Source organism: Zasmidium cellare, assembly GCF_010093935.1.
Source record: "Zasmidium cellare ATCC 36951 unplaced genomic scaffold M409scaffold_13, whole genome shotgun sequence".
Lineage (NCBI taxonomy): Eukaryota > Fungi > Ascomycota > Dothideomycetes > Mycosphaerellales > Mycosphaerellaceae > Zasmidium > Zasmidium cellare.
The window spans coordinates 13,747-38,382 of record NW_022986957.1 but is presented as its reverse complement, the minus strand read 5'-3'; the positions used below and the strand labels follow the sequence as shown (position 1 = coordinate 38,382).

At 54.7% G+C, this 24,636-nt stretch overlaps 6 protein-coding genes across 6 annotated transcripts; 1 reads left to right on the top strand and 5 right to left on the bottom strand.

Annotated features, from left to right (window-relative positions):
• Positions 1–389: 389 nt before the first annotated feature.
• M409DRAFT_21450 (uncharacterized protein) lies at positions 390–1,811 on the bottom strand (the record flags this gene model as incomplete). Its single annotated transcript, XM_033805863.1, has 1 exon — positions 390–1,811. One exon carries the CDS (start codon positions 1,809–1,811, stop codon positions 390–392), a length of 1,422 nt encoding a protein of 473 aa, XP_033668892.1.
• Positions 1,812–5,752: 3,941 nt separating this feature from the next.
• Positions 5,753–6,569, top strand: M409DRAFT_53337 (uncharacterized protein; the record flags this gene model as incomplete). Its single annotated transcript, XM_033812342.1, has 2 exons — positions 5,753–6,347; positions 6,391–6,569. 2 exons carry the CDS (start codon positions 5,753–5,755, stop codon positions 6,567–6,569), a joined length of 774 nt encoding a protein of 257 aa, XP_033668891.1.
• Positions 6,570–6,701: 132 nt separating this feature from the next.
• On the bottom strand, positions 6,702–7,406 carry M409DRAFT_53336 (uncharacterized protein; the record flags this gene model as incomplete). The annotated part of the gene is made up of 1 exon (XM_033812341.1): positions 6,702–7,406. One exon carries the CDS (start codon positions 7,404–7,406, stop codon positions 6,702–6,704), a length of 705 nt encoding a protein of 234 aa, XP_033668890.1.
• Positions 7,407–14,851: 7,445 nt separating this feature from the next.
• Positions 14,852–16,189, bottom strand: M409DRAFT_21446 (glycoside hydrolase family 5 protein; the record flags this gene model as incomplete). The annotated part of the gene is made up of 1 exon (XM_033805862.1): positions 14,852–16,189. The coding sequence occupies one exon, from the start codon at positions 16,187–16,189 to the stop codon at positions 14,852–14,854; it is 1,338 nt and encodes a 445-aa protein (XP_033668889.1).
• A 1,072-nt stretch (positions 16,190–17,261) lies between these two features.
• On the bottom strand, positions 17,262–21,508 carry M409DRAFT_65563 (uncharacterized protein; the record flags this gene model as incomplete). The annotated part of the gene is made up of 3 exons (XM_033816572.1): positions 17,262–19,110; positions 19,162–21,111; positions 21,168–21,508. The coding sequence occupies 3 exons, from the start codon at positions 21,506–21,508 to the stop codon at positions 17,262–17,264; spliced, it is 4,140 nt and encodes a 1,379-aa protein (XP_033668888.1).
• Positions 21,509–22,891: 1,383 nt separating this feature from the next.
• On the bottom strand, positions 22,892–24,334 carry M409DRAFT_21444 (uncharacterized protein; the record flags this gene model as incomplete). The annotated part of the gene is made up of 1 exon (XM_033805861.1): positions 22,892–24,334. One exon carries the CDS (start codon positions 24,332–24,334, stop codon positions 22,892–22,894), a length of 1,443 nt encoding a protein of 480 aa, XP_033668887.1.
• Positions 24,335–24,636: the final 302 nt, after the last annotated feature.

Sequence of the window (24,636 nt, the reverse complement as noted above, 5' to 3'; positions counted from 1 at the left end):
GCGCAATCCTCCCCGTCCGTGTGAGCCATTTACCTGCCTGCCGTACTATACTGTAGTAGGTGATCAACCATGATGGCGAGGGGAGAGGGGAAGAGGGACATAAATGGACGCACGGGTTGCGAGGTTCTTGGGTGAGATGTTGCCATCGGCTTTCGTCGTCTTGCTATATTCTGGTGACCAGCACTGTGAGCTGTCGTTCTTCTTTATTCTTTCCTCCTATCTTGTGAGGTGTCTTTCTTCCTTTGCTTCCTTTCCTTCCTTTCCTTCCTATGCATGCATGATGCTTCTTCCTTCTTCTTGATATATCAAAGTCGCTTGGAACGCGGCAGTCAAAAAGAAAAATGCTTCGCTTGAAATGGCGTTCATTCACCCACACTCGCCCCTCTCAATCAATACGCACTCACGCCCACCCACCGCCTCGGCACCCGTTCTGTCGTCTCCGGCGCCGGACTGGCCTCCCGCGGAGGCAACCAAATCTTCGCCCTGCCCTGCTCCAATTTCCCCTCCCGCCGCATATTCATCTCCATAACCACAATGCGCAGGAAATCCGGATTCTCGCGCACCTCGCGCTGCCTAACACCCGTGGCGCCGAGAAGGGCTCTACCGGCTTCTGAGTTGGGATTGGGAGCGCGCTTAGGACTGCCTCGCCTGCGACCGCGGTTGTAGGTCTGCAATTGGATGGTGGGTGCGTCTTCGATGGCTTCGGCCAGGAATGGGGCGTGGAGAGCTTGCTGGAAGGGCGCTTCTTGCTCTTCGAATGTGAGCGGGATTGGGTTAAGATATCGCCTTTCCGCTTCTGAGGGTGTTCCATCGACTGTTGGCCGGATCTCTGAGCTGAATCTAGGGAATAGGAATGGATGCGACCAGAGCATGTCGTCGATAGGTGGGGTCGCATGTCTGGAAAGCGCGGGTGATGAACTCGCGCGGCCGATGGAGGATATTGATTCGACAGCAGCTTTCTTCAAAGACTGCAGCGATGCGGTAAGGTTGGATTTGAACGAAGATCTGGGCTTTGCTGCAGAAACAGACTGTTTCTGTACAGGCAGCAGAAAGTCGTCATCCTCGGGTACTGACCGAGGCACGAGCGGATGGTCAAATGCACAGTCTTCGACTGTTGGCAGCGAGCGCGGCCTTGACTTCAGGTTCTGGTAAGACTTGCGACTTCGCAATGAACCAGGCGTGGAAGGGCTACCCACTGAAAGCACGGATCGATCGTCTGCCTCCAGCGACGGCATCGACTCGCTTGAAGCCGACCTCGCGTTCAAGAACGCTGGATCTGGCCCGCTGTCCCTCCTCTCGCTATCCTCATCCTCACAATCTGTGTCCTCAAGCAGTACATTCAACGCTGGACTGCCATAGCTGGTCGATTTGAGCGATGAATCGCTCTTCCACTCTTGAATCAACTCCTCAATAGAAATGCGCCGGTCGCTGCCAGGTCTCCTGCGATAGCGGTTCGGTTTTCGCGGTGGGATGGCAGTCACTGCCAACAGTGCGGCTACCGCCGGTGGAAGCGCATTTGGGTCGTGTGCTGATGATGGCTTCCTGCGACCGATAGGCAAGGTTTGGCTCCTGTAATTCGGCATCTCGTGACTCTGATCTGCAGGCGAGGGTTCGAATGCCGGAGCATTTGTAGACTTTGGCGAAGGGATAGCCACAGGTTCTGATTCCGTTCGTGCAGGCGACACAGGTCTCGAGGTAACGTTGACGTCGGGTTTGGGTTTGCGCGTGGGCGATCGTCGAGCAGGTCTCTCGTGCAGGGCGTCGGCCATGGGCGGAGAGGAGCTGTATTTGAAGGACCTCGGGACTTGCATGGTGGACAGGCACGGCGAGACCTGGGCTACTGTGGTTCCAGTTGGGTAATGAGGAATAAGAAGTAATGCGTGTCTCGTGAGACGTTGGCCACAGCTTGGAACGGCGACGGCCGAGGGGCCTCTGACGTCCAGCGATCCAGGACCCAGGAGGGAGGTTTGACGCGATCTAGTTTCCCACACGTAACAGATGGAGCTTAGGCTTGCGTAAGGGTCCAGCAAGCGTGGTATTACTCGATCGAAACTGCCGGGATGCAGGATGTGCGAAATTTGGTCAGGAAGGGGCAGAGCGAGCGTCGTGGATGTCGTTGTGGTGTTGTTGACAGAGGTGAGGTTGGAGTGAGGAAGGGATGGGTGAGACAGGCGACCACGAGGAGGTGCGGTAGGCGCGAAGCGAGGAGTGACGGAGTGTACACTGATACCACCACCACCACTGATGATACGTCTGCTGCGGCTACGCGTGGGATGCCATCGTCGGCGGAAGCGGCACGACGGCTTGCACGGGAAGGCACAATACGGGCGTTGTGGTTGGGCACAGGGACTGATAAGACTTCGCACCCAAACTCTGTGCGGGCGTTGGTCGACGAGCGTGCATGCGTCGGGCGTCCTCACGTCGTTCGCCCTGCATCGGACAAGGCCGCCGTCTGCTGGTCGTGGTTGTGATTGCTGCTGCTACTGCGGTTTGTTGTCCTTGTCGTCGCCGGGGTGGAGGATGACGCACAGACGAGTGTGTTGACCTACGCCTTCGGGTTAGCCTCCTGAGCGCATACATTTCCCGGCGCTAGAAGGCATCGCACATGTTCTACGGCCGATCGCTTCGAAAACTAGTGGGAATGTGATTGGTGGCTCGTGGCACCCGGGAGCTTTCCATGTATCGCAAGGCGACGCGGTCACCGAGTTCCTGCTCAAAGTAAAGCACCGATATTCCCTAGTGAAATTCACTATCGAATAGAGGTTCAACCGGCTTGCGTGAAAAACTCTTGGTCGCAGTGGGGGCGGTCAAAACTCTGCCCGCCGGTCTAGACGAAGTGATCTCGTGCCTTGGTGAAAGTTGGCAGGCATCCCATACGCCGGCTGCTCGACCGGCTACCCGGTGCTTCTGTGCTTCTTCTTCGGGACAGCCGCCTTCTTCACCCATTCCCCACACGCGACAAGGACAGCAGTGCTGCACCCCAAGCTGGCCCAGGGAATCGCTTGCCCGTTCGGTGGATGATATGAGGCTGTCGCAAGGTGGTGTGGTTGCAGCGGTTGCAAAAGGAAAGAAGGCGGTTGGCCAGAGATAAGCTCGCGGGAGCGTTGGAGGCTGCTGTGCGACCATTCACGCTGATCGTCTGGGCGAATCTTGCATCTCCGGAGAAACCACAGGCGCACGTGACAGCGTATCAGGACGGCGACAACGACATTAAACTCTCGCGGTACACGTCCCATTGATGTGATCGTGTCGTTTGTGCGAACATCGAATCCAAAACCACAAAAAGATGAGTGCCACGCACTCCACCTCGTACACAACATCCGAATGAGGAAAGAGAACACGCTTGCTGCCCGACTCTCAACAACAGCGCATCAAGGTCCACGCCAAAGCATCACGCATCTCGCCCTTGCTAGAGGTGCTGTAGCTCGAAGCCGGGGTAGTGACCGCCCATGGGCAACAAGAGGATACAACTCGCCTATCTGTCATTACTCAGAAATCGCTTGGCCGAACTCCTCACCAAAACCCCACTCGACCCAACGATCAAACCTGGAGTCCGTTCCTCGAACGGAGTCGTGTGCTGGACGGGAGCAGACATTTCACCATCACTGACATTCTAAGAATGTCGAAGATGCGCATTTTCCACTGAGTCGATAGTGTTGTCCTGCGCTGAAGTCGCTCTGATCGGCCGGGGAAAAGCCTGGCTCTGCAAACGCCCTACATGGACATGGTCGGCTTCGCATGCATGCTCATCGCATACGATACCCGAAAGTGAGCCTATTCAGGCAGCTCGGTTTCGTACCAGAATCTGCAGGGGAAGCAGCCGCTGTCTCGTGCTCAAAGTTCAAACCATCAAGGAATCCACAGTTCAACAAAAAAAAAACTCGTCACCAATCTTCGAATGGCAACTTGTCCATCGCCCTGTGTATTCTGGAACGACCGAGATGACCACGTGTCGGGCGCGGAGACCGCTCGGACGAGCACACCGATCTTGCACGCGACAGCGACAGGCCGGCACTACGGCGACTACGGCTATATCCACTTCATGTCTCAGGTGATGGCAACGAACTTCAAAGTTCCGGCGGATATGGCCGGCCTTGCTCGTACACCAGCCTTCGCCCAGCGCAAGAGTAAGCAGTCTTGACTCAGGCTGTTCCATGTCCAAGTGGTGAAGTACAAGTACAAAGTAAGTGCAGTCAAAATAAGCTTCGCGATTGACTGAACGCAGCTTCCTGTTTCATCAATCTTCACGTGCCGTGCCTTCCCGTTTCGTCGCAGACCACCACGTGCTTAGCTTTTCGACAACTTAAGGGCATTCGGACTTGACACACGACAATGACTCCAGACATCACCTCCAAATGGCGACATCCAAGAAGATAGGGAAGACTCCGGCTGAGCAGTGCGATCGCTACCCTTCGACACAACGGACTCGAGACGAGCGCTGCACTGCACGCTACTCAAGCACGTGGGCGAGTGAATGAAAAACCCTCAGGACTATGACCACGGTCGCGATGATGCGACGTGTTCGTTGTCGCTGCACGCGATGGTCGACGATGTCGCAAGGGATGGTGAGGGACAGGCCATGACCACGAAGGCGGCCGGCGGCGAAGAGAGTTGACCGCCGGCGAGCTGGCCTTGCTACAATCGCCTGCAATCCTGACATGTCGACATTGGACATGCTCGAAGCACGTTACTAGGGTGAAGCGACGTGTCTTCGAGTGACCGTGTACTTGCTCGAGGTGCTCGAAGTTTTGGTTCTGCCTGCTGGACAGGAGGTATTCCTTACGAGAAGTTGGCGCAGGGAAGATGACTTGCTTGTCACACTTTGGACAAGTCGCCAAAGCCTGGAGATGATTGATAATGGTCTGAATGGTCTCAGCCTTCATAGTCGCCACACTGCGCCCGGCGCGCGTGGAGATCACACGGCCGTTCAGTAAGCAATGTCGGGTAGCAGACATTGGCTGAATCGTTCAGGTCGCAGGCTGCGTGGGGTACGGGTACCGTTGTATTCGAAGGATGTTGCGCTGAGCAGATCGAGCTGGATGCTCACCTCAACGTAAACATGAAGCCACTGGCAAGCTGGACCAATTTCGAGAGCGGACGCTGATGCCGCTGGCATCGAGCGTGGTACGTCCCGATTCCTCCTAGCCAAGGTCGATGCGATGACCGACGAAAGCTTCCGTGCTAGCATGGCTGTGAAGCCTGAGACTATTCAGACCATTGCTAATAATCTCCAGGCTTTGCCACACTAAAGCGACACACATAGAACTGCCATCTCCCCAACTTTCCACCAGCGACTGTGCTACTAATTGCACTCTAAGCTGCTTATATGGCTTAGGAGTAGTAGGGATGAATGTCTTACTTAAAGCGGAACACCTGTTATAGTAAGTAGCCTCTTCATAGGGCAGCAACACCTGCTGACAGACTGCAGTCCCCATCATCCCCGGCCAAGAGGCACAAGAGCGACAATCACATACCCTCTTCGAGTGAGCAATGGGTCAAATGCAGTCCAACCGATGGACTGTGCGCGATCTCTCCGATGAGACTTAAATATCGCGAGCTCTTCTCCTTTTCTTTCTCTGTCTCCGCTGACTCATCGACTCATCACCACACCCTGGCCACTACACCATCATCCCTACAGACTCATCCACACACACTCGACACTAGACTCTTATCAACCCCAATAGCAACGACATTTCGGTATACCCTGCTACTAGGCGACCCTTCACGAAGAGTCTTCTGAAAATGTATCAGAATGGCTACCCTAGACCTCGGCGACCAGCCTGACTCCTTACTCTTCAATCTTGACCCAACCGCGCCGCCCATACGACCAGCCGCCGGCAGCCCTGACCAACCAGACGAATCTGTTCATCGTGGTTCCAAGCAATGGCGCCGCGACCTAGGTGACCCGCCGTCCGCCAACACTCTCAAAGCGCTGCAGAACAGCACGGCGAACTACACCGCCTTCGTCAACTCGGACGCCTGCGAAGTTCCACAGCAGTGGATCCACGAAGACATCAACCAACCTCTCACCAAGCAACATCTGGTGGCTACTGCACTAGAAGCTGTTGTATGGCAAGTTCGCGACGACCCTCGAGGCCGCACAACTTGGAGTGAATGGACCCACTTCTCATGTGACTGCCAAGCTGGCTCTTATGGAATGTGCCCTATCATCCGCCCAGTTGAGCTCGAAATCAAGAGAACTCAACCATTCACGTCCATCGGCTCGCTAAAGAGCAACGCTGCGTGCGTTACGAGCTCAAAGCAATGTTCCAGTGGCGTTCGGGGTGCACCAGTCGGCGTACTCTTTCACTTTCACTGTGGTGGCTTGGCACTTAACACACAAATTCGTCTGCTCCAGCAAGCATCTGGTATCCTCCGACAATGTCGGAGTTCGAAGCAAGGAGGACCTTGCCATGGGCATCGCCAACGCCATTGTTCTATACGACAAAAGCAAGGTGCAAGCGACGAAGCAGCGCAACAGAGACGTCCTGTTGTACTACATGCGAGCTCGAATATACTACAACATCAAGCCAGACGAGTCTGTGAGGTTCCGGAGAGACTACGGATAGCTCAATCCACCCGACGACCTTACTCGACTATTAACGGTGCTATTGGATCCTCGTTTCATCCTGCCGGGAATTCGATCTTTACGGAAGCAAGGTCCAGCTGACCAAGGAGCGAAACCGGAACGTCCTGCTGTTCTACATGCGAATGCGTGTATCCATCATCTGAACGAGCTGGCGAGATACCACCACACCAGCGCACGACTGGCGCTCCTGGCTCACCTGCTGGGCGAGGACGGAGGAAAGAGCGATATATCCCCAGGCATTCCCGTACGTCCATGGCATCGATACGGTGCATGCCAGGTTTGTAACGGGGATGGCCTTGGGGATAGTCTCCAGTCCACGATCGTCTCTTACCTGCAGAAGTCCGATTTCAACGCTCAACGTATAGGGCGCACACAGCACTGTCGCAGTGAATTTCAGGAGTCGTTTGAAATTGTCGCTTCTTTGGATATGGATTGCGCTGCTGCCATGTAGGACTTTCAAGGTCGTTTTGCCCTTCACGGAAACGAACGCCTTGCAGTTTGCCAGCTCGAGTATGACCAACAGCTCCGTGCAGATGAGCACATGGGGCGGGACTTGGCCTTGCTGCAGTTTGTATTTGGCGTTGGCGTAGTTTGGATCGTTCATGTTTGCGATCGGCTGGCAACCCAACCCTCTCCTCGGCTTCGTAGTCGTCGGTACGAAGATTCCAAATTCTCCAACTGCGCCTAGGAGGAGGCCTTGGTGTTTGTGTGGATGGGTTGCGCCTCTGGCCAGCTGTTCTTCGATGTTGGTTTGGTAGCCGTCGAGGATCGGATCGCTCTGGAGGAGGTATGAGTGGTTTTGCCAGTAGAAAGACATTTTTCTTCGTGAGTGTGTTGGTGGTGACAATGAAGAATGGTGCGCGTGAAAAAGGAGAATATAGGTTTTTGCGAATCTGTCTACGGCATGTGACAGCGCTGGTCGAAGTGACGAAGTTGAGACTCGTGGCAGTGAAGCGATTCGGTTTCGTGGCATATGATGGCGCTGGTCGAGGTCATGGCTTCTCTACTTCACTCCCCGAAACACCTTCCTACTGAAGCAACTACTCTAATTGTCAATTCCGGACTACCATCGGCGTCAACGAAACCATGGAGCGAGTTCAGGGTGTCGTGGAGGTCCTCGAGATGACCCTCTCATTTCTGTCTGATAAGGCTCTGCCCTGCAGTGCAAGAGTCAACAAGACGTTTCGCGGAGACAATCCAGACATCACCCAAACTACACAGAAGAAGCTTTTCCGCCGCAGTGCAGGCAGAGCCTACCTACACCTATTCGTGGGGACAAGAGGGCGGAGAGGCGTACGACCTAAGCAACCAGAACAGAACATTGCAGCAGCAAGTTAATCAACTCCAACAGCAGCTGCATGCAGAGCAGAACGCTCACGAAGCAGCTCAAGCACAGCTGAATGCAGCTCAGGCCCAGAACAACGCGCCTCCACCACCTGGCTGGCAGCAGCAGCGAGCCAACGAGCAGGCCGTCCATCAATTGACCCAAAACCAGTTGACCGCAGCCCAAGCTCTAAACAACCTTCCTCCGCAGACCGCCTTGCTCAACATGGCGAGTCTTGGAGGGTGCGTTCGGTTGCTTCCTGCCCAACATTAACTAACTCCAGCATCTTATCTTCCAAAACATCCCTGGCAAAATCACTAGAAATATCAGATCCTCAACGTCAAGTGTAGTTGCGTGAAAGACGATGCGTGAAAAATGATGCGTTAAAGACGATGCGTCTAGTGAGTTCTCGCCGTATACATATCGCCAGAACACCCAAATCATCCAGGGGATGATACCACCTCGTGAACGGTAATGTGATAATGCATAGTAAGAGACCGAACCCAGGCAAACGATCAAAGACGAAAATATGGAAATCTCCAGGACTCGAACCAAGAACCAAATCAAAACAAGAAACTTCAAAAACAAAAGGGAAGAGGTGTTGACCGCGAAGCCAACACCGCTACGACACACAAGGTGTCGCATAGAGAATTCATCATTCAGCTACTTCCCTGAGAGATGTCGGATTGGTTTTTGCATTTGTTTGTTCATTGTTCTACTGACGGAGACGTGGACTTGAGCTGTTGGAGGGTTATCGTTGAAATCTACTGGCTGGCAAGGGAGATGATGGGGCGTACAGTTCAATGTTCCATTTGCTTCAACTTTCACGCAGAGAACCTGTCCGTCTCTAGGTGACTTCACACAGCTGTTCGAATGTGAAGGATTTGCACACAGGCATTTTGACTGCTCTTCACGTTCCACGTCCGCGTGTGGTAAGTCTCACTGTCACATATTCGCGACCATCAGAGTCTGAGTGCTACAACACCTCCAGCAAAAGGGACAGAATTGCTCGAGAAGCCACGGTGACCCGGGATGATAGGCGGCGGCTATTCAAGCTGACAGTAGCGGAGACATGGCCTTGAACCAACGAGATTCATCTACCCACAGATTCAGCAGGAATCGCAATCGATGGTCGCGCATTGTTTTCCAAAGAGGCCTCGAAGCAGATGAGAATGATGCCTCGACGCCGATTGCCGTGTGCTGACCATAGTCGTCTGTCGATGAAAGGGAACATTCGAATGTTGATAATTCGAACAAGTCCAAGGTCTGATGACGAGCCATCCAGTAAGTCGGGTCCAAAGAAACACGGAATCCGCGGGTCTGCCATCGTCTTCAAATCTTGATCACGTACTTTTGCCAGAAGCATCAATGCCAGATCCTCGTCGGTCGATGGTGTTCTCGATTCCTGTCTTGCAAGCTCACCCGGTCCTGGGAAGATGTCGTCAGCTCCAAGCTTTGGAACCTTCCTCCTCACCGCACAAGAGTTTGCAAGGAAGAGTGAACTGCGTTGCGACGTGAGGCGTCCGGAGGGATCAGTACTGAGAGGCGAAAACCGTAGATAGCCAGAGTGGTACATTTGGACGACATCAAGATTTGTTGCCAGCTGTCAGTCTGTGCGAACAGCATCTAATTGGCATCATCTTGATGAATCTGATGTATTTCGTTCGTGTCCGGAACATCCCCAGCTGTACTGCAGCTTGAACTTCGCTCTTGCAGCGGCGCAAGTCCGAACTCCATGGTAGCCCTTGGAATACGAAGGGATAGCTCACGGACTCACGGCTGTACCAACGTCCGATATAAGACAAGTAGATTGCTAAAACGCCGAGTCGATCGAGAGCCGATATCGAGGAGAGTTCGTGTCCGTGATGCTATTGGTACTGCGTGTCTTTGGAGTCGAGCCTGTGCTTCTCCGTTCGATTGGGAAGGTGCTCATTTGTATATCTTGTTAAACATGTTGCAGCAGGGCTTCACAAACAAGTCAGTTTGTCTAATGCAGCTTGTTTGCAAATTGGGTCTCTTGGGTTGCTGATCCACCGCGCGGACTGTGGCACCCATGTTAAGTGTACCCTGTCACTTTGGGGTAGGGAATGAATAGTGGAGTGACCTTTCTTATTTCGAGATACAATGAGAGTGCTTGTGTACAGTATAGCTGTTTCTGCCTTCGCGTTCTGACAGCTTCGCCATCGACTTTTTCCTCTTGCTTCTTGTTAAGACAGCCCATTGCCATCGGGATTTCGACGCGTGGGATGCCTCACAACATCCAAGAACAAATCGCCAAATGCCCAGCACCGGCGAACATGGCAGCAGTTCCCCTTTTAGATTTCCAGGTCCAAACGAAGCGGTCGTCTTGCTTAATTACGCTGTCAATCCGGGTCCTCTGCGGTCCGTTCGATGGCGGCCGACGACTGTGGCTGGAAGGTGTGGCAGAAGGCGAGCGAGTCTCTGCACTTCCACCCCTCCCGCGGTGCATGCAGAGTGTGCATGTTCGAAGTCAAAGATCCATCGGGGGCACCATCATGCAGCTCCGCTTGCAGAATTCTCTGCAGTGTGCCTGCAGTCGCATATGCGGGCACGCAGCGTCCAGGAGTGCCTCTTGAGCAGAGCAGGTCAGCACGCCAATCTCCTGACTTCCTCCGGACACGAGGCTACTGGAGCACTACACGGCTAGCGACGTGAACACGAACTTGGCGGCGCGGTCAAGGCACGAGGTGACGTTGGCCAGAGGATGCGGCGGAGGCGTCATTTCCTTGACACCCGTTGAAAAGTGGCAGCCACGTTGTGCCGTTGCACGCTTTTTATGCTCGGCGCCATGACAAACAAGGTCAAGTGCATGCCAAGCTGCAAGGTACCCGTTGCTGATCCGGTCCAATCGTGACCGAAGACACAACGGCTGTCCAGGAGGAACGAGACCGCGCTCCGTTCACCACACGAACTCTATGCCTCTTGAAACTGTATGAACAGTGGACGGGAAGTGCGCGAACGCCTTCGAAACACCCGCTTCAGCACCAGACAAAGTCTCCCAAGATGCAGCTTCGCCGCTATCCTTTGCCTTACCCCTTTAACGACACCTCGGACTCGCAACCCGCACCAAAACTTCCCCTGTCACTAGCACATGTCAACACTCGCCCCATCTGCCGCCGTTCGTCAAGCTTTTTACCGACAAGTGGTTCCCTGTCGTGCTTCTATCGATACGAAGCCACAGCCCGGCTCTTCGCCCATCCCCTCTACCTCGCATCCATGCAGATCCCAATTCTACTCTTTTTGTGCCTTCATATTGGCCGGACTCCCGCCTTATGTGGACCGACAGCCATGTCTGCACCGGACTAACAGGTATAGCTCGAAGTACATGGAATAGGACGCCATCGTGAGCGGAATACGACACTCGTAGCCATCCCATTCATATGGCTTGACGGTCCCGTGCCTTGCATCGTCTTCCTTCTCTTCCCACCAGCCTCTTCTGTTGGAATTCTTTTCCATATCCTTTCGTTGAACTATCAACAATTACTTTCGTATTACCCTTTCACGCTCGCTTGCTCGCCCTTGTGGCAGCACCCCAACGACTTCTTTTTCCTTAATTACTAATTCTGTTCTAACGAAAACGACTGGAAACGTAACAATGTTCAAGAGCTTCGCCCTTTTGGGCCTTGCCTCGGTAGCCGTGGCAGGTGTCGCGCCGCCAGAGTACGGCAACGCACCACCACCATACGGAGCCGAGTCTTCGTCGAGCAGCACAGAGTCGACGACCGTCCCACCGCCCAAGCCAACGAGCTCGGTTCCAACTGTTCCAGCTTACGGAGCCTCTACGACGTCTACGACTCCCGAATCGCCAGTCAGCAGCAGCTCGACGTCGAATGGACCTCCACCGTTTTACTCCGCACCTTCCTCTTCTTCGACCACACCGCCAGCTCAGCCAACCACGACTAGCAGCAGTGTCGTGTCTAGCAGCACCATCGTCTCGAGCAGCAGCAGCAGCGTTGTTTCCAGCTCTACTACCTGCACCGAGGAGACCAGCTCGACTTTGACTACTTCTCTTTCGACATCCGTGCCGCCGCCAAAGCCAACCACAAGCAGCGCTAGCAGCAGCAGCTCTGTGCCTCCTCCAGTCTATGGACACTCTAGCAGCAGCTCCTCGAGCGTGCCGCCAAAGCCAACGACTTCTGAGTCGAGCACCGTGCCACCGAAGCCAACGACTTCATCTGAGTCCAGCACTGTTCCACCAAAGCCCACCACGGAGAGCAGCGTCAGCAGCAGCAGCTCTGTTCCTCCCCCAGTGTACGGCCACTCCAGCTCGAGCTCTTCGACCGTCCCACCAAAGCCTACCACGGAGAGCAGCGTTAGCAGCAGCTCATCGGTCCCTCCTCCCATGTACGGCCACTCCTCGAGCTCCTCTTCGTCCAGCGTGCCCCCAAAGCCAACTACTTCGTCGGAGTCAAGCACGGTTCCACCAAAGCCAACTACCTCGAGCAGCGCTAGCAGCAGCAGCTCGGTCCCTCCTCCAGTGTACGGCCACTCCAGCTCCAGCTCTTCGAGCGTGCCCCCTAAGCCAACCACTTCGTCGGAGTCGAGCACCGTTCCCCCGAAGCCAACCACCTCGTCTGAGTCGTCGTCGTCTACGACCTGCACTGAGGAGTCTTCCACCGTGAGCATCTCTACTCAATCGACTACCGTCCCCTCGAAGCCAACCACTAGCTCTGCTTCGTCGTCCTCTTCGTCCTCCACGGTCCCACCAAAGCCAACGACCAGCTCCAGCTCTTCGGTGCCGCCTCCAGTCTACTCGCACTCGAGCTCAGCTTCCACAACCTCTGTGCCTCCCAAGCCCACCACTGAATCCAGCTCGCTGTCCAGCTCTACCTCCACGAAGCCAGTTGTTCCCGGTACGACCACTACGCCCGAGACTCCTGTTTCCAGCTCTTCTACCACCTGCACCGAGAGCGAGAGCACTTCGTCCAAGCCCAGCCAGCCAGCTTCGTCCGCTTCCACGACCTCGACTGTGCCTGCTATCCCGACGACTAGCGAGGCTTCAAGCACTTCTTCCAAGCCAACAGTCCCTGTCTACCCAGGCACGACCGAGTCTAAGTCTGAGAGCACCTCCGTCACTTCTTCCAAGCCAAGCGTTCCAGTTTACTCAACCACGACCCCTGGCAAGCCCACGACGACCGCCGTCACGACCACTTTCACGACTCCTTGCACGCTGACGACTACCTACACTTCGTCTTGCTCCACCGGCGTCACTACTCTGACCTCAACCATTATCACGACCTCCACCGTCACTACTACTTACCAGACGAGTGTCGTCAAGTCAGAGAGCACCCCGCCAGTCTACCCAGGCACGACTTCGCAGCCAGGCAAGCCAGAGACTGAGACTGTCCACACCACCCAGTTGATCACTGTCCCATGCTCTTCTTGCGAGGGCAAGACCACTGTCCTGACCCAGACGACTCCAGCTCAGCCTTCCAGCCCAACTGCCCCTGCCGAGTACCCACACACGACCCCAGAGTCACCAAAGAGCAGCGCATCTACTACTCCATCCGTCCCCGAGTACCCGGCCACTACGCCAAACTCGCCAAAGGAGAGCACCCCCGTCGTCAGCAAGCCAAACACCGAGACTGTGCACACCACTCAGGTTATCATCGTCCCATGCCCAAGCTGCGAGGGCAAGACCACTGTCGTGACCCAGACCACCCCTGTGCAGAAGCCATCCACCAGCCCAAGTGGCCCAGCTGAGTACCCTCACACAACCCCTGAATCACCAAAGGGTAGCGCTTCTACTACTCCATCTGTCCCTGAGTACCCAGCCACCACGCCAAACTCGCCAAAAGGCAGCAGCAGCTCTCCAGTTGTTCCCGAGTACCCAGCTACTACGCCAAACTCGCCAAAGGGCAGCTCGTCCGTCCCAACCGCACCTGGCTACCCAGCTACCACTCCCAACTCGCCAAAGGGAAGCAGCTCATCCCCAGTCATTCCAGAGTACCCAGCAACAACCCCCAACTCCCCAGTCGAGAGCTCCGAGTCGGTCCCAACCGCCCCAGGCTACCCGGCCACCACCCCCAACTCTCCAGTCGAAAGCAGCAAGTCCATCCCCGGCTACCCAACCCAAAACACCAAAACCGCCTTCAGCACAATCTACAGCACCGTGCCCTGCTCCAGCTGCGCCCAAGAGACCAAGACCTACCCAGTCATCCCCGTCAAGCCCTCGGCGCCCGCAACCTACCCGCAGGGCAACGGCACCGTCCCGGCGTACGGCTACCCGTCGTCCACCCTCGCGACGGCTTCCGGCTCCGCGACGCCTTCCAAGCCGAACTCGCCCGTGGCGTACACTGGTGCGGCGAACGCGGCGAAGCCTGTGATGGCGCTGCTTGCCGGTGCGGCGGCGTTGGTTGTTCTTGTTTAGAGGAAAGGGGGAGCGATCATGATATGATGGAGTCAGGGAGGGATAAGCATCAGGATTGATATGGTGTGTGAAAAATCTTGGGAGGATCCGAATTGTTTATTAGTGTCTTGTTGTTTGTGCAGTTGTTTTGGATTCCTTGTATATGTTTGAGCAAGAATAATAATCGACGTTTCGACTTGGATTCGTTCTGGTCGTCGTTGTGATTTTTTGCTGCCTCTCGTCTTCTCGATTTCTCTTTCTTTTGAGTTGTCAATTGAGTCCGTTTGTGATGCGTACATAGAGATGAAGAGCGTGAATGATAGTTCACTGCCTCGAGACATTTGACATGGTATCCACAGAACCGCAAAGAAGTCATCAAACTCTCGCAGAGGCCTTGGTTTCTCTGCCACAAAGCTCTTGGTAAATACCATGCAGTTCTTCAGATCATTCACATCGTGAGAAAAACTCTAAATCAGAAACGCACCACCCTCCTACCTCTCGCAAACATCAACCATCCCCTTCCCACTACACACCACACACACCTCAAGACCCCCATCAACCCACCCCCCTACTCAAACCCACATTGATTCAAAAACATCCTCTCCCCCACCCCCACCCCCTTTCCCAAAACCCCAAACTCCACCAAATTCCTCAACCCCCAAGCCCCAGGCCCCTTATAACTCCACAAAAACCAGCCCCTCGCCCCCTCCTCAAAAGCCTCCAACTCCGCCTCCAGAAACATCCTCGTCGCCTTGACCAACGGCTGTCCCCAATCCTGAATATCCACATTACAGGAACACTGACAGCCGTCTTCGTAGCATGCATCCCCGCCGACGGTCGTGCCGTTAAGGTAGACGCAGATGTTGGTTTGGGCGGAGAATTCGCCGACGTAGACGGGGAGGTTTGCAGTGGAAGGGAGGAGGTTGGAGGCTGTCCAGTTGCAGGCTTTGGCGATGTGTTGGGCTTGGGTGAGGGTGGAGTCCGCGGCGACTTGGTTCTGGTAGAGGTGTGTGTCGATGGCGAAGGGGGCGGTGGAGAGGTTGGTGTCGGGGCCGTTGAGCTGCGCGCCGATGGTTTGCCAGGCCCAGGGCGTCATGAAGCCGTCGTGCATGAGGATTTGGAGGTGTGGGTTCGTTGAGGCGGATTTCACGGCGTGGTAGGCTTGTTGGGTCCAGGTTTGGGTGAGGGTGAAGTTGTTTTGGGCCCAGGAGATGGGTTCGTTGACGAGTTGGATGGCGAAGACTACGTCGGCGTAGGTGGTGGAGCCGTATTTTGTGGCTATGTTCTGGAGGGCTTTGATGCTGTTGGAGAGGTTGTCGGAGGTTTGCCATTTGACGTTGCCTGAGCGGCCGGAGTTGTCGAAGCCGTTTTGGGAGCCGGGTGAGCCGTGGCAGTCGACGAGGACTTTGAGGCCGGCTTTCCTTGCCCAGCCGATGGCTTTGTCTAGGTATGCGTCTGCGCCTCGGATGTAGGGCGTGGTGTCGTTGAAGAAGTCCCAATAGCCTATTGGAATACGCATAGCGTTGATGCCCCAAGACGCGATCTTCTGGACATCAGCCTCGGTGAAGTAGGTCTCCCAGTGTTGCTTTAGCTTCGCCTCCGCGCCGTCGGTGCTGTCAAAGCTGTACTGGTCGACAGCATCGGTGTTGTCGAAGATGTCAGGCGTCATCCACTTCTCGAGGATCAACCATCCTCCGATGTTGACACCTCGAATCACATCTGGAAGTGTCGTGTTGCCTATGCTCGTGCTATTGGTACCGTTTGTCGAAGCATATGAGTCGCCTGCATCCACCTTGGCAGATACTAAACCGGACCGATGATGTATGTGATGATGTTGTGGTCGCCCATCGACAACCGCAAAGATCGCAGCGAATGCCACACCGGCCAGCGCCCCGAGGTTGACCATGCTGACTCTCGTCCGTCCACGTGCTACCAAATCAAACAGTCTTCCCTTGTCGTCGATAGTGTAGAGATTCAAATATCCAGTTTATGAGCTGTTTAATTCCTCGTCAAGAGAATGTCAAGCGCACAGCGCATGCAAAGAATGTAATGTAACGGTCGAGTGCCAGAAACGACAGTGTTGTGTTGTCAAAAGAGAAAGAAAGTAAGTTCGTGGTCACTAGGACGCACAACGCATACACGCGGCTGATGTAAAGAACGAAAAGACCGTAAAAGCGAGGTGCTGCTGAAAGAGAAGTGGACAGATGAACAGATGAAAAGCACAAGACAAAGCAAACATTCTCCTCACATGTCGTCGTCCGTCCTGTCCGCAGAGGAGCCAGACTGAGACGCGCGGCTGCATCAACGGCCAGGCGCATATCCACCTCGCCTGCATGTGGTCTTTGTCGAGAGTCGAAGTGCGGTTTGTGAAACAGTGTCCGTGGGTCGGGCTCACCGACCGCAGTCGACCTTCAGCCAGGAGGATGTGAACCCAGCCATGCATTTTTTCTTCCCTCTCCTCGAAATCGATTTATCACACGCGTGATAGCAATCTTTCATCTTCAAGCTGTGACTCTCGTCACCATATGCAGGAGACAGAAGAGATAGAACGCGAGAAGCGAGAGTGGGCGGCAAGAGGCGCATAGGAGAAGGTGGGTAAGAGGTTGAGAGAAAGCTGCTGAAACAACCGCCCGACGTTCACGGACCCAGCGGCCCGCAAGGATGGCGGCTAAACTCATCACAAAGCATTGGGTGGCCTAATGAAGAGGCTTTAGAGGAAAAGAAATGGAGTCTACGAGGAAGAGCAGTTGGTTTGGAGATTTTAACATTTCTTATCATTCGTTTCTCACTTCCTCTTCCTGCTATCTGAGAGCGGCGGGGCGTTTCCTTCCAGCAATAGTCGTAATATCTAAAAGAGACAGACAGAGTGTATGAACGCTCCAAAGTTCATCAACGTGACATCGCCAGCTGCGTCGAGCTTGCGTGGTGACAGTCACACGTTCCAATGTCACTCAAGGCCAACTTCTTCCCGACCTTGGCTAGTTGTAGCGCCACGATTCCTGGTTGCCTCCCATTTGCGGCAACATTGGTCCATAACCTGCTCCAGTCGGTCGCTGGCCAGGCTGGCCGTTCTCATTCCGTGGCAACAATCCCCAATGCCCTGAGTTGGTCGGCGTATGACCACGTCCATACCCCGGAGTTGTGTTAGGATCCGACAATGGACTTGGTGTTGGGGCCTGCGGGCTGTTCCACATCTTCGCTGAGTCGTAAGAATGCCCGAAGCTATTCCTATGGTACTGGTTGTATGGCAGATAGCCTTGATCTCTCAGCATCCTCGCGTGTGCGCCGTCGCGGCTCGCTGTGCTTGGCAAGCCTTGAATCTGCCGCTGAAAGTCTTGTGATGTCTGATGCACCGCAGGTGGGTAGTTCCGTGGTCCTACTTGCTGATAAAGCATGGGCTGAGTCTGCATTTGAGGTTGCTGAGACTGAGGCGGAGGTGGTGTCCGATGCTTGTCTGCAAATCCAGAACTCTGCCAAACCTGGGAGGGCGGCGTCCACTGTTGGCTGTTTCGGCGAGATGAGATTGAGTTGCTCGGGGTATGGCGTGAGCTCGTGTTTCCACCTCCCTCACTCTGCTTCTGTAGTTCAAGTGGCAGATACTTAGTCGAGAAGCCACCTCCCATCGAGTAAGGGGACTCATAGACCTTTGGTCGCCGAGAGAAGCTGCTCATGAGATATGGAAACTGCTGCAGATGCTGATAATATGCAGGGTCTGCATGTGATCCATCTCCCTTGGAGTTAGACGAGGTTGTGGTCGCTGGTGTCAAAGGCGCTCCTGCAGGCGAGTGGTGGTTCAATGCAGAAGATGTCGAGTGGCTGCCAGCAGGTGCATATGGATTCGGGGGTAATGCAGAGGATGAGCCTGGCCGAGCAAGTTCTGCAGCTGATCCAACCGGAGTTTCTTGCTTCATCACCGCCTTCTGCGACGAGACTGATTGATAGTTCGGGATGTAGCCTGGCACGTCAAAGTTGGGCCGCTGCATCGTTTGTGCACCTTGTGATTCGCGTCGAAACTTGGAGTATTCGCCAGAATATGCAGCGGGAAGCATCTTGGATGAGTAGTAGTGCTCAGTGGGGAAAGAGCGCAGAGGCGTAGAGCCACGTGACGGGTCGTTGCTCTGGAAGCCATACTGCACAGGCGGGGACTGCTGATGCTGCTGCGGCGGCTGCTGCGATGTTTGACTGAAGACCGATGACCGCCGGTTGCCTTCTGCGAGGAAGTTTCGCTGATTTGCAAGTGCTTGGTAGTCAACGGCGCATAGCACGTTGGGTCGAGCAGGCTCCTTTGGCTTGTAGACGTAAGGCTTCTCGTTCCGTGCGCCGGCAGCTGTATTGATGTTGGTGAGATTGGGTTGAATGCGGTTGAAAGTGTTGAGGTTCGCAGGAGCAATGGGCTGCTTTGGTCCAGAGTACTGGTACGCTGGCTTCGGTGGTTGCATGCGCTCTTGGAAGTTGGCCTTGGTGCAGATTTGCTTGGAGCCGGGAGTATCTGTGAAGAAGACTTTGGCTTCCGTAGAGATTTCCGGCAGGTAGAAATAGAATTCGGGCGCCTTTGGATCGACCCTGAGCTTCTGTGGCGCCTTGAAAAGGACTGTCTGGTAGCCGGGCGGTGGCGTGTGGAAGTTGTAAAAGTCGAAGAACTTGAACGCGGAGTCGGTGTAGAAGACTTCATCCTGGATTGGCACGCCATCCTGTCGGTTTGAAAGAGAGAGATGGCTTCTACTCATATCCTCGGGCAACGGTTTCGCGGCAGCGGACGGCTTAGGTCGGACAGAGTCATCGGGGTCCAAGACACACAGCCACTTGTACTCGATTTCAACACGGTTTCTGTGAGCAATGTTAGCTGCGGCTTCGGAAACATGATCTTGTAATGCATACCCATCAGGCAGAACATCGACCAGGACAGAAAGCTCGCCTGGTCGATTCTCCACCACCAATCCACCAAAGACTTCTCCGCCCACATACTGTGCCTGCACTGTGTCGTTCGGCTTCAGCTTCTTGGCGTAGTTCATGACCAGCTTGTTGCTCTCCAAGTTGTCCACGTTGACGACCTTGGGCATTTTAGGTCTATGATAGCGGCAACGGAAATCGAAGCCTTCCTCGTAGTACTCTGTGCCATCTTCGCTGAACGTCGGGACCAGGCCTGCATCGATAAGTACACCCGCGGCAATCGCGCAGGTAGCGTGAAATGCTCGAGTGCATTTCTTTGCAGAGCACTGAAAGCAAGCACCGCGCTTCGATCGGCAGAAGTTGCACTTGAGCTCCAGCCGAGCCTTGTCGATGGTGCCGACACCGCGAACAATGTCTTTCCCATCTTCGCTAACGATGAATGTCTCCGGCGTAAACAAGGCACAAGAACGGTGTGCCTTCTTGCCATTGTCGGTGGGAAGAAGGTCTTCCCAAGGATTGTCGTTGGGACACATGGCGCACGGCTCGCGAGTGGACTTCCTGATCTTGATAAGAATCTTCTTCTTCTTTTTCGGGGGTGCCTCTTGCTTCGTCTCGCGCTTGCGCTTCTTCGTCGCCGGTTTGCCCTTGACACTGGGAGGTGGAGACGGTAAATGGCCATCAGCTTCGTCCTCGTCTTCATCATCGGTCTCTTCGTAGTATTCTGGAGTCGGCTCTCCTCGAAGCTTGCGCTCAATCTCACCAACATCGACCCAGACGTTGTCAGCCTCGCAGTTGCACTTGCGTGCAATGCGACCAAACTCCAGCCATGACTCTGTGGCGAAGTTGACCGATTCTGCGCAGTTGTAGCCGATGTTGTATCCCGAATGGTAGCCATAAGGAAAGGTGATTACGAACTCTCCTTCGTAGTGCACAAGCTTGTTGACTTTCACTCCATACTGCTTCTGCAGCACATCAGGTGAGATCAGGTAGGTCTTGTGCCGAAGGAATTGATCGCAGTTCTTCGAATCCACCGGCCAGATCTGCTTCATGGCGCGCTCGAACTTGCGGGCGTCTTCCTGCGAGATGCTGTACCACTGCTTTGGGGCACCGAAGTGAATGTAGTTGATACTGTACAGGTCCACATCCTCCAGGTGCCATGCGAAAGTTGCCTTCCACATGCCCATGTAAAGGTAAGCAGTGTTGACACCAGGAACTTTGGTGCCTAGAATGTCGAGCAGATTCGGCAGCTTGGCGACATTCCAGCTGGAGACCGTGTAATCGAAAAGAGAGCCAGGCATATCAGCAGCGTACATTGGCTGATTGAATGCAAGACTCTTCCAGTAGTGCGTCTCAAGCTCTTGGCATCTCTCCGCCGTGAATTCATCAAGGCGATCCATGCGATAATCGAAGTTCTTGAAGGCCTTCTCGTCGATGTAATCCGCAGTCTCAGCAGTGTTGTTCAGTCGCCGGGATGAGACCGACTTTGCCTGGCCTTGGCCGCCATTCTTCGGTGGTCGTCCTTTTGGCCTCTTTGCGGGTTTCTGAGCAGGAGAGCTTGGAGTCATCGGTTGCTGCGCTTTCGATTCATCATCCGATGGGGGCTCTTCCGTTGGCAGTGGGTTTCGACGAGGTCGACCAGGCTTCCTCTTGGGCTTGGGGGTACCGTCATCCTCCTCAGCAAGAACGGACGCACGTGTTCGAAGATTTCCGCCACCTCGGACGACCTGCGCCTGGTTACGTCGCCTCTCACCACGCTTTGCAGGGGGCTGATGTTGGGTCTCCTCGGTCAAGGCCTTCCACTCTGGCAGGTTGTAGGAGCGCTGCTTCTCGACATTCTGTTGTGTGTACGTGCCAAAGGTACCATTGAACTCCTGAGTAATCGGGTTCTTGATCTTGATACGCTTCACGTAGTCATCCAAAGCAGGCAGAGACTCGCGCCTGCCGACTTATTAGCTGCATCCCTGCAATCTACCAACCTTCAACGCGCAACTTACCATTCTTGTGGGGGAACCACTTTTACAATGCCAGACTTCATTCCATACTTGTCAATTTTCTCGACAAACTTCTTGAAGTCGCGAAACTGGTCCATGGTCGGCTTGAAGACGGGGATCCTGCCGCCATTCTCGCCGTCCCAGTAGTGATCTGGCAGTATTTCCTCCTCATCTTCGTCGTCCAAGTCTAAATCACTCAGATCTGACTCTTCGTTATCCTTGTTGGTGTCGTTATTCATCTCTTCGCTCGTGGGTGGCGTCAGTGCGGTCGCAGGCTTTGCGCCCGTCTCGATGGTGGGCTTGATGTTCTGCGGCTCTGGAGACAAAGCTCCAGTGGCCGCCATTGTCGTAGCGTGAGGTGTTCCCGCAGCGTCCATGGTGGGAGCGCGAGAAGTGCAAGGGGTGCGCGGTGTGGTTGTGGTGGTGAGGTGCGGTCGAGTCGCCGCGTCCAGCCAGGGTCCCCGCGTGCGCCCGACCGACTATGGCAGACACGGGCGGCAACAAACGGGTCGCGCAGAGGGAGTGGTGGCTCAACGTGGCATGAGAGGGAGAATGAATTTTGCGAGGGCAGGATGAGGCCGTATCGCAGAGGGAGAGCAGTGATGATGCGCTTCAGGTATCCAAGGAGCGAGGTGCAGGCTGGCTCGTGCGCTTAGCGACTTCGGCGGGTCGGCACGCCAGAGGTGGACAGATTTCTCTCACCACCATCAATTCACGCATTGACTCAATGTCGCGGTAGAAATAAGACGAGGATTGGAAGCAAGGTAATTAACAATGCCTTGCTAGACTCATTGTTTTCAGGCTGCCAAGTGAGAGCAGATAATCAAAGTTCTTTCAGAAATTGTCGTATCACGTGATCGTCTCTCGTACCTTCAAAGCGTCCCTATGGGAGGAAAGATACTCTCCACACAGGAGTATTTGTTGATTGCTGTAGCTACGGGATGGATCTCGCGGATCGATTTGGATCTGATCATGATGCGCCAGAGCTGGAGCTGGAGCTTCGTGGGCGTTCAGTGAACACCGCACATTCCCCGGCCTTGCCCCTCCCGCTCACCACCAGCCCATCTTCCCTCGACCATTTCTCCAAATCCACAACCTCATCAAATCCATCTCGAACAAGAAGCTCGAGGGTCCCAGAAGGCTGCTATCGAGCACAGCGCCGTCGTCGTGGTAAAGGGTACCTGCAGCGATGCGCTAATGCACGACATAACAACGCTGTCAGCCACGTCCCCGGATCCACAAGACCTGGTTCGCGTGGCAATCAAGCTCGTGCACCGGGAACGCCATCCAGGTACCCTTTACCGCCGCGGTTGTTCCATTTTGCGGCACGCCACAGCATGTTGCAACACCTCTTGGAGCTTCAAGGCCCATCTTAGCTCTTCTCCGACGTCTTCTCCGGTGGTGGCACCCTCACGGAAGTTTCACTTGACAGCTTCACAAGCCTCCGCTAGTCTTCCAGCAACGACGAGAGGACATTGACCGACGACAAGAAGATGATGATGACTAGCCTTCCTCTGCTCTGATAGTAATGAAAAATCTGAGATGGACTTGCCGTTGTGTATGATGTGCGTGCGGTGCGGCCATCACATTTTCGCGGCTTCGTCAGCAGCTCGTTGCAGAACCCCGCAGAGGAGCAAGGGCAAGAGTCCTGCATCCCACCCAAGTCTTTCAAGATGCATGGTAAGAGGCGCGGATAGACAATCTCGAGCTCGTCATTTCTCAGTGCATTACGTCTTCCTCTTCACTCGCGGAGTCGGTGTCCAGTCTTTGCGTGCCGAGTCAAACATGCCCCCTTCACGCCGAGGAGTGCCAATTCTTTCGGCAAGTCGTTGGGCGGCGGGCGTCATGCCGGCACCTTTCTTGATGCTTGCACCGCTCGCGAACTTCGGTGTAGGCGTTCGTCCTGGCGTAATCCCCAAGCCTCTGAGTTGATCGACTCTGCCACCTTTCCTGCGGCTGGCATCTGCTTGTTCGACCAGCCTGTGGTGCAAATCTTCACGCTTGCTTCGCTCAGTGATTTTGAATAGATTAGGACCACCTTCGTCGACCTTGGGTAGGAACTGCTTTGCGGCTTCTTGTTCCGCGATATCAGCTTCCTCTTCTGACACAGGTACACCAATCTCGCTGGGCGTAGGCTCTGCATCTACGAATGCGTAGCCATTCATCCGAGGCGTCTCTGCACCGCTGTAGCCGGACTCTGACTCCGTTGGCTTCGGTCTACCAGCGATTGCCGCATCGATCGCGCTGACTGATGGGCTGGGAGGGATGATTTTCGCAGGCGTTGAGGATGCTTCTTGAAAGCGAGTAGCAGAGTACTGTACAGCTTTTGGGGGCGCGACCGAGGCGTTCTGGGCTTCTTGTGACTTAGTAGCCACCTCATCCTCTACACCTTCTGGGCCAAACATGAAGTGATTTCTTGGTCCTTGTCGATTGGGGAAGCTGTCCACAGAAGCCGGCCTTTGGTCTAGGTCTTGCGATGGTCTGTTCCCTGCCAAGAGCTGCCGTTCCTCGCCGGCACCATTTCTAGTGACAAGTGCTGTTGACGCCCCCTCGCCACTTTCCAAAAGCTGTTGTTCTCTTGCTCGGTATGCGATTTGGCGGGATGTGGGTATCTTGTTGCCATGATGGAAAAATCCGTACTTCGCCGCCCGCTTCACGTTTTGCTTGTCCAGGAGAGCGTTGAAGCTCTCATTGTCTTCAGATGTGTATTTTGCTTGGAAGGCTCCCAAAGACATGTTGACATCGACATCCGGTTTTTGCTCTGGGGCAAAATCGTCGTTGACAGGTGTTCGACTCGGAGTCTCGCCCACATAACCCCTCGGGGTATCTTGCACGGCAGTACTTCTCCTTGGTGTAAAACTTGTCCCTCTGCCCAGTCTTCGTCGTCCATCAGGACCAGGAGTCATGACCTGGGTCAACTTCCTCCCCGCCTCTCGTATCCAATCGCTGTTGCTGCTGTCCAGTGCCGCCATGTATTCCTCTTGAGCGTCGCTTTCTTGTAGGCCTGGGAAGAAGTCCCGCGCGATAATATGGGACAGCGCATCTGAATAGACATCCTCGTCCAGAACTTTGGCTGGCCGCTTTTGTCGTTTTGGCGGCGGAGGCGGTGGCATCAGCGCCGAGTCTGAGTTACGCTTCGCGAGCGCCTGTGACTGTGAAGTCGTCGCCATGGCGAGGTAACTCTCGTGTGTGGTCGACAGTAGCAATGGAACGTGGAATACGCAGGCTGAAGATCAGAGAGCAGGCGCAACTCAAGGTGCAGTATCTCAGCGGATCTAGCCGCTGGTCCCACGCTAGCGACGACTAACCTGGGGCAGAGAGGAAGGTGTAGCGAGGCTCAGATTTGTAGATGTTTGGCTTGAACAGCAACAAGACACACCTCCTCAAAACACTTCCCCTCACCACTGCAACCCAACTCGAAATCCGCTGCTCCAACATCCTCAAATACTCGCCTCCATCGCCAACTTCAAAC